The sequence below is a fragment of the Petaurus breviceps genome, unplaced genomic scaffold (assembly GCF_028583685.1).
Source record: "Petaurus breviceps papuanus isolate PSGF00001 unplaced genomic scaffold, PetGlider_PUasm1.0 186, whole genome shotgun sequence".
Classification (NCBI taxonomy): domain Eukaryota; kingdom Metazoa; phylum Chordata; class Mammalia; order Diprotodontia; family Petauridae; genus Petaurus; species Petaurus breviceps.
The window spans coordinates 37,198,883-37,209,517 of NW_027185798.1; the positions used below are offsets into that span (position 1 = coordinate 37,198,883).

General features: G+C 39.2%; 1 protein-coding gene across 1 annotated transcript in view; it reads left to right on the forward strand.

The window, feature by feature from the left end:
* The window catches only part of SPAG17 (sperm associated antigen 17), a 266,279-nt gene that overhangs the window by 196,448 nt on the left and 59,196 nt on the right, over positions 1 to 10,635 (forward strand). The window contains exons 29-33 of the mRNA XM_069089276.1: positions 1,330 to 1,474; positions 3,229 to 3,383; positions 7,013 to 7,204; positions 9,062 to 9,210; positions 9,311 to 9,441. Of these exons, the coding sequence (XP_068945377.1) occupies positions 1,330 to 1,474; positions 3,229 to 3,383; positions 7,013 to 7,204; positions 9,062 to 9,210; positions 9,311 to 9,441 (772 nt within the window). The remainder of the gene's footprint in view (positions 1 to 1,329; positions 1,475 to 3,228; positions 3,384 to 7,012; positions 7,205 to 9,061; positions 9,211 to 9,310; positions 9,442 to 10,635) is intronic.

A 10,635-nucleotide genomic window follows, 5' to 3' on the forward strand; every position in this document is an offset into this window, starting at 1 on the left:
ATGTAGCTGTCACTGACCTTATATCAATCTTAACTAGCCTTTTGGTTTATTCAGTGCCTAGGACTTCAGGAAACATATCACAATACAAAACCACCCAGTGTGCAAGACTCGGTTTCCCTCAAAGACAAGTACATTCGACACTGGCGTTCACAAATACAAAAACACAAAGTTCCCCAGACTCCCTAGAGCTATCCTTCCCTACTATGATGAAGTCTCCCCCAATTTACTTGCTCAACCGTCTTCCAAAAAATACAGCTATGCCAACACAATATAAGACAGCATCATAAAAACCAGAAGCCTAGGTTCTCCCTGACCCCAGGAAATTCTCTTAAGACTATGAGGTATAGACATGGAGCTGATCCCCATCAGGGGAGAGGATTTGCATAGTGATAAAAATCACAGGTCTTCCCTCCATCCAAAAAGAAGAGAGCCACTGGAATTGAGTTAGTAGGAAGTGTGATAACAAAACACAAAAATTACAAAAGACAGGAGATCCTAGGAAAAGCTTGGAGTCTAAGGCTCCTAGTTCCTTCCTGCCTCTATGGGGCTGGACAAGGCACTTCATTTCTCTGGGCTTTACCATTTTTGCTTAGTTTTACCCCATGCCTGGGATGCTCTTCTTCCTCATCTATGCCTCCTGGCTTCCTTCAGGTCCCTGCTAAAAATCCCACCTTCTAGTCTTTCCCAATCTTAATTCTAGTGCCTCCCTTCTATTATCTCCAACTTATCACATACACAAACCCGCACACAGACACACACACACACTAATGCATGTGTGTGTGTCATTTGTGTCTATTGCTTGTTTGTATGAAGTTCTTTGCATGTTATCTTCCCCATTCAACTGGGAGCTCTAGGACTGCCTTTTGCATTTCTAAAAGGCCCCAACAGTTAGTACAAGGCCTACCAGGTGCTTAATAAAATGGTGCTTAATAAATGTTTACTAACTATTTGATTGGACCAGAAAATCACTGAGGTCCCCTCTAACTATAAAAATCTGCAATTAGGAAGACCCTTACATAATTTCTTCCATCTTCCCATCTGATCTAAGTGGGAACTTGTGTGAACCTACCTAACCCTAACCCTAACCCTAATTCCGCCACTAAACCTAACCCTAACCCTAACCTTAACCCTGCCCAGCTAAAGTAAAGAAAATTAAAGTTCTTTCCAAGCTTCCCCCAAAGTCCTGTGAACAAATATTATCCATTAGTTGCTTACAATTGACAACTATTAAAAGACTCCAGATCTTAATAATAATTAGCATGTTTAAGTTTTGCCATTAGGTTATCAAAGGTCAAGAGGTTTACCATACACTGTCCCTTCTCCATCCAGGTGATGACAACTCGAGAAGACAATGTGACTATTGTGATAAAAACTGATGGGACAAGGATAGTGGATCATGCTGATGGTACCCGAATCACAACTTTCTATCAGATTTATGAAGACACTATCGTACCTTCAACTGATCAAGAAACAAGTAAGTTTACATCAACTCACCACCACAGACAATGAAGGCTCTATGTAGTGTCTTGAATTTCTGCTTCATCAGGACATTGTTAGACTTTAACTTGCTCTGATCCTCACAGATGAACACATTAGCATAATTATATTCACCACTATGATTACAGTTAGCCTATAATCATTAATCCCAATAAGCCACATGCCAGTTCATATTATATACCACTCCATGTTGCCCACTTGGCCAGGTGGTCTAGAGTAGACTCCCACCACAGCGCGGCTTCTGAATTTCCTTTCTTTGGTCCTTATGCAGAGGTGCAAATCTATCTGAGGCACAGTGCTTCTCTGCCACTCTGTGCTCCTTTAAAAATGTTCCTTTGGAATAAGGTATTTGTACCTTGCTATTGCCAATAGTCTACTCAACAATCAATCAACTGACAAAAATTTATGAAGTGCTTCCTCTGTACCAGATACTATGAAAGGTTCTGGGGGTACAAATATAATGTATGAAAAAGTCCCCTACTCCCATGAGCCACAATCTCAGCAATATCTATGAGATCATAGGCTCATGGACTTTATAGCTGGAAAGAAGCTTAGAGATCAACTGCTCCATCACTCTCATTTTACAGGTGAAGAAAGGCATTTAAGTGAGCTGCCCAGAGTCATGCAGGCAGACCTATGTCGTCTGTCTCCCAGTCCAAGACTCTTTCCATCTTTACCACCATGCCTTAAGCTCTCAAGTTTGCTTCAATAATTTCTCCATACTCTTAGCATTGGTGGTGGAATATCTAAGATCTTCAGTGCCATGTCTGCCCCTTCTTCTCAAACCATTATGTCTTGTGAATTACTGGGAGATTCTCAAACCATTATGTCTTGTGAATTACTGGGAGATTCCATTATTCTTCCTCTTACTGCTTTATAGGGTACTAAGTCATCATATTAGGGCACTTTTCTCCCCATTCTCTTCATTCTTAATCTAGAGTTTTCTTGATCTGATTAGCAAGCCAACAAGCAAATGCATTCTTTCAGTTCTGCCTGAGAGCCACACCATTCCATATCAAAAGTTCGTTATTCCTGCACCCTATATCCAGAAAACCAAATCCTGTTCTGAGTTAAACTTCACCAAATTTTCATTTAGATAAAATAGGCTGCTAAAGCTGTACAGAATCATAAAGATCAATCTAACTCCCCCATTGTACAGATAATAAAGTCAAGGCTCAGAGCGGTGGTCACTTGTACGTCACACAGCTAATAGGTGGCAAGACTGGGCTTTGATCTCAGGTCTCCTGACCATTTCCAGGCTACCCCACTTCCTTGGTCCTCCTTTCTTTTATCAAGTCCCTACCCTCAATGGGCAGCAGTGATGAATATACTAGCTTTGTTTTCACCTTTGGATTTGTGTTCAATTTGGTGTGTTCAGTTAGTGAACATACCAACTTTGTTTTCCTTGAGGTTTGTGTTCAATTTAAAAAAAAAATGCATTTGAACTCAGGTTCCCTTAGTTGCTTAAACATATTAAACATTGCTTCCAACTCTAAGAGGAGCAGTCTTGGCAGAAAAGAAATGGCCAGTCCTGAGTCACAGGGGTATCAGAAAGTCACACATCATAAAAAAGGGCATCAAAAGCAGTAGTCGCAGATTTCCTCTCTGCCTTTCAGTTGTGTGCTTTCCAAAAGAGCCCTGTAGAATGAGGAGAGCCTTGGCTCTAAAACCTAAAGTCCGTTCCTCTAGTCTAGCACCACTTCAACCATGACCACCTCTCTTTGCTCTTAGATGAATCCTCATGGTCCATCACCAGGCAAGTGAAGTGCATGCGAATAGAGAGTCCCCACTATGCTTCTGTTATTACAAACTGTGAGGACAGCAGCTGCTGTGCCACTTTCGGAGATGGGACATCAATTATTGCAAAGCCACAAGGGACATACCAGGTGAGCCAAGGTGAAAGGTGCAGAAAATTCCAGTAGCATAGACGAGGGCTCCCAGTGATCCTTTGCCTTCCAGATGTTCCTTTCATACTCTCTTTTCCATGTGTAGCAATATTCCAGTAAAAATTGACTATTGTTGCTGATATCCTTCTTAGCTGTCCTTTAAGATATGTAAGGGCTCACATTTATATAATGTTTTATAGATCAGTCAAAAAGCATTGATTGAGAACTTATTCTTTATTAAGACACTTCGCTGAGCACTGGGGATACAAAGAAATTTTTTTTTTTCAAAAACAGTCCTGCTGGGGGCAACTAGGTGGCACAGTGAATAGAGCACTGGCCCTGGAGTCAGGAGGACCTGAGTTCAAATCCAGCCTCAGACACTTAACACTTACTAGCTGTGTTATCTTGGGCAAGTTACTTACCCCCAATTGCCCTGCCTTCCCCCCTCCAAAAAAAAAAACAGCCTTGCCCTCAAGAAGCTTACATTCTAATGGTAGATGTACCTAAATAAGTATATGCAAAATGCATATAACAAATGGACCTTGTAGTTCATCTGGTCTTTATTTTACAAATGAAGAAACTAAGGCCCAGGATTGCCCAGGGTGTAAATGATAGAGCTGGCATTCAAACCTTATTCCCTTACTCCTTTCACTGACCAGTGCTGCTTCAAGCTTCACAATATCCCCATTTTATGGTTGAAGAAATTGAGGCTCAGGGAATTTAAGTGATGTGCTTAAATTTGCACAGCTGAAACTATCCTCAAGAAACTTACATTTTAGTGAGGAAAATAAAAAATGAAACAAAAATTCAGCACTAATCTAATTCATATTTTCTTCTGGAAAAGGCAACACCTATTTTTGTCTTCCTCTTTTAGCTCTGTAACATCCCAAGCTCCCAAAATCAATCACTTTTGCTGTGTGAAGTATCTTGGGTTTGTTAAAATTTGTCCCAAAGCTAAATTAGCTTCCTGAAGGAGGAGGAAAATAGGACCCCTGTGAAGTCCTAAACATATGGTCTCAGGCATGACCTTGGGGTTTATAAGGCTATAAGGGGTGGGGAACCTGTGATTTCAAGGCCACATGTGGCCCTCTAGGTCCTCAAGTGTGACCCTTTGACTGAATCCAAACTTTACGGAATAAATCCCCTTAATGATTTGTTCTGTAAAACTTGGACTCAGTCAAAAGCTCTCACTGAAGGACCTAGAAAGCTATGTGGTCCTGAGGCCACAGGTTGCCCTACCCTGGTGCTAGACAAACTGGCAGGTTCTACTAAACAACAGAGAATGACTCCATTATTTGAAGACCAGTCTTAGTATGAAAGTGACCATCACCAGCAATTTGGTCATTTGCTGATGAATTTTTAGGCAATATCAACCTATGAAACAAAGGAAAGTACAAGACACACTCTTTCCTATGGAGTTTCCTTTCATTTCCACTGTGATAGTCACCAAAGACTAAATTTGTTCTAAAGTGTCTGAAAGACACGTCAATTTTAAGTTGTCTCCAAATGTTCATTTAACATTTAAGGTGCTTAAAATGTAGAGTCTGTAACTACTCAGTGAGTGACTATGCTACAGGAGGCATTGAATCATACTGACATCCTTGCTTTAAGTGAAACCAGAAAAAAAGAAGCTGCAGTTAAATGGAAAGATAGCTCACAAGTTCTCCTTCAAGAGTAAGCAAGAGTTGGTTTCATCTTGCATCTAAAAGCAAGACACATCATTTCATGGAACTCATGGATAGCTTGCCTTGAAGAGTTTTGAGTGAGCAACCAGAATCAAAAAGACCAACATAAAGAAAATTGCAGCTTATATGCCAACATCTGTTGAGAAAGAAGGAGGCAAAGATAATCTAGGAAGATAACCTTCATGCTCTCGCTTTAGTGAGATGTTAGATGCAGGTGATGGTGAAAAAAAAATTAAGTTTATTATCAAGAAATGTCAAAAACCAAAGGTTTGCTCAGAAACCTCCTGCCTATAAATCAATAATATTTGCTCCAATAAAAGAGTTGGAAAGCACAGGGCATTGAAAATACTGAACAACATCATTTTTTAAAATTGAAATTATTTTTAGCATCAGAAATTGACCAGTTATCAACACAGAAGTCATTTGAGAATCAGATGTGCATGTGCAGATAGATCATAAATCACATAAACATAAAAATCAATATCAAACTCAAGGAAAGGGAGAAGATAAGAGGATATTGGGTGTAATTATAGTGCTCCAAAGTGACCTCAGAGACCACTATCCAAGGTAGCTGATTCCTCTTTTGATTGTTCTAATTGTTAGGAAATGTTTTCTTTATCAATCCATCTACAAGGATTTATTAAGTGACTACTATGTGCTAGGAAGATAAGTAGATGCCAGAGATACAAAGACAAAATGAAATAATCTTTGTCCTCACAGAATTTAGTCTATTGGAGGAAATAAATACATAAGTAAATTTATAAATGCATAAAGTAATTTGTGGGGCACTAACATCTAGTAGTAGCTAAAGAAATCATCTGGGTCACATGAGACAAAAAGGAGGGGGAGCTCTCAGTGGATGCCATCAATTTTTTCAACAAAACTTTAGTTTCTCAGATGGGAGAATGGTTAGAGGAGGAGCCATGGGTAGTTTCATGGAATGGTTTGAAAGAGCCACTGTGGTGAGTGTGATAGTGAATTAATTAGGGAGATCTAAAAGAATTGCCTAGCAGCAATGAAAGTCCAGTTGAGGTTGTGTGACATAAATTTATAGTTTATCCAATCTTACTGGTTGCATGGTTTACATCTTTATTCAGCAGCACAGGCATAGGAACTAAGGAGGACTATAAGTCCTCCAATAGATTAAATGAATGATCCAAAGCTTGGTCTTGGCAGGACACAATTAGTGATATGATCAGGGGGCAAGGGACTCAAGAGGGTAGTTAGAGTTAAACTGGTTCACCAAGAGGTCAAGATAGGGAAAGGCAAATAATATAGTTAGTATAGGTGTGATAGCCTGGGGAAAACCAAGTGTTCAAAGGATTAGAGGTCAGGGCAGCTAGGTAGTGCAGTGAATAGAGCACTGGCCCTGGAGTCAGGAAAACTTGAGTTCAAATTCCACCTCAGATACTTAACACTTACTAGTCATGTGACTTTGCACAACTCATTTAACCCCAATTGCCCTGCCTTCCCCCCTGCAAAAAAAAAAAAAAAGAGAGATTAGAGTGCATAATGGTTGGTATTGGGTGGCAGAGGGAGAGGTGGAATGATGATATATTGTGATCAGATGAGATTTCAGAGTTCACGAACATGGAAATGGTGAATTTGTCAGTGATGGCAAAATCAAGGCCATGACAGGAAAAGTCAAATGAACTTGCCCTCTAGATTTATGTTTGTGCCTGTGTCTTTCCCCTCCCCACGTGGGAAAACAGAAAGAGGCTAGAACTGGGAGGCAGTGGAAGTGTTGAGGGGAGGATGACTTGGGAACCCTAAGCCCCAAAGCTATTTGATATTCATTGCATAGCATAATACTTACATGGTTTATGGTTTACTCTTAACAAACTTGTGACTAGTGAGTTAAATAAACTTTGTTCTAATAGTGAGTTCAAAGGTTCTTTAAAGAGTAACAAAGTCAATTTTCTTCTCTTTCTGCCTTCCTGCTAGGTGCTCCCCCCCAGTACTGGTTGCCTCTCTATTGATAAGGATTGCTCAGCCATTTATTCCCATGAATCAAGCAGTGATACCCTCTACCACCTTTTCAGCCAGCGTGAGCAGCTAAGAGCCAGCAGGTACATTATGAAGCATACTTCCGACATAATCTGTGAAGTTCTAGATCCTGAAGGAAATGTTTTTCAGGTAAATAGTCTATGCTCTCAAATGAAGGTATTATATTAGATGGTCTATAATTTTGGTCCTAAATCTTATAAACTAAGTACTTTAGAAGACTGACTTGTTTCATTTTACTCCTAAGTATCACATGCATACATACATACATACACATACACACACAGATACATCATACATACACACACTGAGGCAAATCAGGATGGCAAAAAGTTTTTAAAACCAGATAGACAAATGAAAGAAAAGGGGAAAGGGGGAAAAGGGAAGAGATTCAAATTTTATGTCAACAGATGAGAAAGAATGGGTAGAATGGCATTTACTTAGATAAGTGAATAGAGGTGAGAGCATGCACACCATGTATGTAGAAAAATCAGAGTTTTTTTATTTATTGAAAGTATTGAGAGAAGTAAAAGGAAGAGAGGTAAGATACATTTGTGAAGAGCAGTGGGCTCAGAGAAGAATTGAGAAGGAAGAATACTGTAGGGCTCAGATATTCCTGCACCAGACATCCCTTTTCCTTGTCCTGTGCTCTTCATTACTCATGTGGTGATTTTCAAAATCACTAAAAATGATTAAATGATTTTTATGACTAGGAATCTATTTTTTAATCATGTCATACCCCAGATATTGCCTGGCTAGCAATAGCATCACCTTCATTATGTGTCCTATGATTTAGTCCTTCCTAATTCTGACCTTAGGGCAGCTAGGTGATGCAATGAATAGAGCTACAGGCCTGGAGTCAGGACCTGAGTTCATATCCAGCTTCAGACACTGACTAGCTGTGGGATCCTGAGCAAGTCACTTAATCATTTTTTGCCTTTGTTTCCTCATCTTTAAAATGAGTTGGAGAAGGAGATGGTAAAACACTCCAGTGTCTTTGCCAAGAAAACCCAAAATGAGGTCATGAAGAGTCAGATATGACTCAACTAACAACAACAATAAGTCTGATCTTAAGCAAAGCTAAGTGAAGCAGCCTATGAGTATTTATTTACTAAGTATTTTCTATATGTCAAACATTGTGCTAAGTGTTGAGGATAAAAGTATCACTAAAAAGGAAGTCCTATTCAGCTCCTATCCAAACCCCAGGACAAGAGATGAAGGGGAAGTACAAGTTGTGGGGGTGACAGTTTAAAGAGAGGTGTCAACTCTAAAGTACAGTCAGAATCAGATTCTAATGTAATTTAGAAACGTTCAACAAAATAAATAAAAATACAATACAACATAGGTCATGTTAAGTCAATATGTGGCTTCTATTTAAATTTAACACTGCTGGCTTGAAGTATTACCACTCTCAGGGGCATTTGCATTTTAAATAGTTCAGCTCAACAAGCAGTTACTTAGTACTTCCTATCTACCAGGACCTGACTCTCTAGGTAGTAAAAGTATAATAGTAGAATTCCTGGTATCAGTGAGCAGGTACTAGAAAATGGTAAGAGGGTATGATGGAGAAGAGATGGAGTGAAAGAGTAGAACAACTGCAGAATCTTTCCAGTGCCCCAGAAATTATGCCCCTTATAATAAGGTCACCTAATTTGTATTTGAATAAAGATTAACTACATTTGGTCCAAAAGATCATGGACTTTTTTTGTTTGTTTGTTTTATTTTGTATTTATTTATTTGTTTCCCGAATCAGATCAGACAGGGATGGGTTGAAACAATCTTATTGACTTAAAATTGCAAATTAGTGAAACTTGACAAGGAATGTTGATTGCCAATTAAGAATACCTTAGCTGAATAAAAACCAGGGCTTCCCCAGAGTAAAAAAGATCATCTACTCTCTCAACTTGAGCAAAGAGAAATCCTTATCTTGATAGTATATTCTTTTAAATTAAATCCTTCATTACCCTCTATAAATTACTTCACTCTTAGGTCATGGTTGATGGCACCATATCAACTGTCATTCCTGAAGCAAGCTTGGAGGAAGAGACTGTGGAGGAGGAAAGTGAAGATTATGATAGTTTATTGCCTGATAAAGTGGAAAAAAATCCTCTTCAAACTTATGGTGAACATGTCCCCAGGTAGTATTTAAAAAGACGGCCCCCAAAATCTTTGCTTTAAAATTGAAAGAGATATTTTTACTGTATCTGTCGATTGACTGAATTACCTTTACTTAAATAGATTTTTTGTTATCTATGCGGATGGCTCGGGAACCGAACTTCTTCGGAATAGTGACATAGGAGAGTATCTAGCTCTGGCCTATGGGGAATCGACCACTGCTGTTCTGCAGGAGCCTGTACAGGAGTACCCAGGTAGGAAAGACCTCCTGGGGATACACAAAAATCAAAGACAGGCATGCACATAAATACACATAAGCATATGCCCTGAAATTTATGCTCAGCGATTAGAAAATGGAATAGATACATGTGAATAGGCACCCTATGATCTCAGTGAGAACAAATAATACCCTTGCCATCACTTCTCTGCCCCAAAGAAACTCTAACTGGAGGCTGAGTTTGAATCCTGCCTCAGACACTAGATTTGTGATCCTGGCCAAGTCATTGGAACTTTCTGTCTCAGTTTCTTCATCTGTAAAGTGGTAACAATCATAATAATGGTACATACCTCCCTTGTTGTAAGGATCAAGTGAGATAATATTTGTCAAGTGTTTCACAAACTATATAAATAAATATACTATATAAAGCACTATATAAATGCTAACTTATTGTTGTTATTATAATGCTATTATTATCATTATTCCTCTTGAACCCACTGTCTCCTTTACTCCTTCCATTCCCTATCCCTGTGACCCCAGAGTCCAACATTATCACTTTTTCTTCATTCTTATTTGCTGTTTTGGATGAGATTTGATCCACTATTTAAGCTACTAAGATATACCTTAAGCTTGATTTGAGTTGTATGATCCTGGGGCCATAGCTTTAGAGCCAGAAGGGACCCTAGAAGTCATTTCAACCAAACCCCTCCTCTTACAGCTAAAGACACTGAGGTCCAGAGAGATAAGGTGATTCACTGGACATCATACAAGTTATGAGTGCCAAAGGCAAGGTTAGAACCCAGCTCTTCTGACTACCCAGACACCCATTTTGAAGCAAAAAGCGGCTGATAAAAGTTTTCAAATGGGCATTTCTTTAGAAAAAATTATTAGTGGATTCCAGTGAAATTTATTAGATGAATAGAGAATCTAAGGATGGGCAATTATATTGAATAAAGTTCACAGCACACAGAAACACAAGCACATAAAGTCTGTGTAGATCTGTGTATTAGTACCTATTTGCATATGTGTTTATATATATATATATATATATATATTCTCCACAGCACTCCTAATGTGGCCCCCTATTGTTTGCTACTTTTAGGTCTGTGGTACTCAGTGGGTAATTGTTTATCTCAGTCCACAGCTCATAAATTCCCATTTTCACTGACTTTCTCCTGACCAAGTGTAGCAGCAAGCACCCCGGGCGTCCTCAGGGTTTGCCGCCAATACA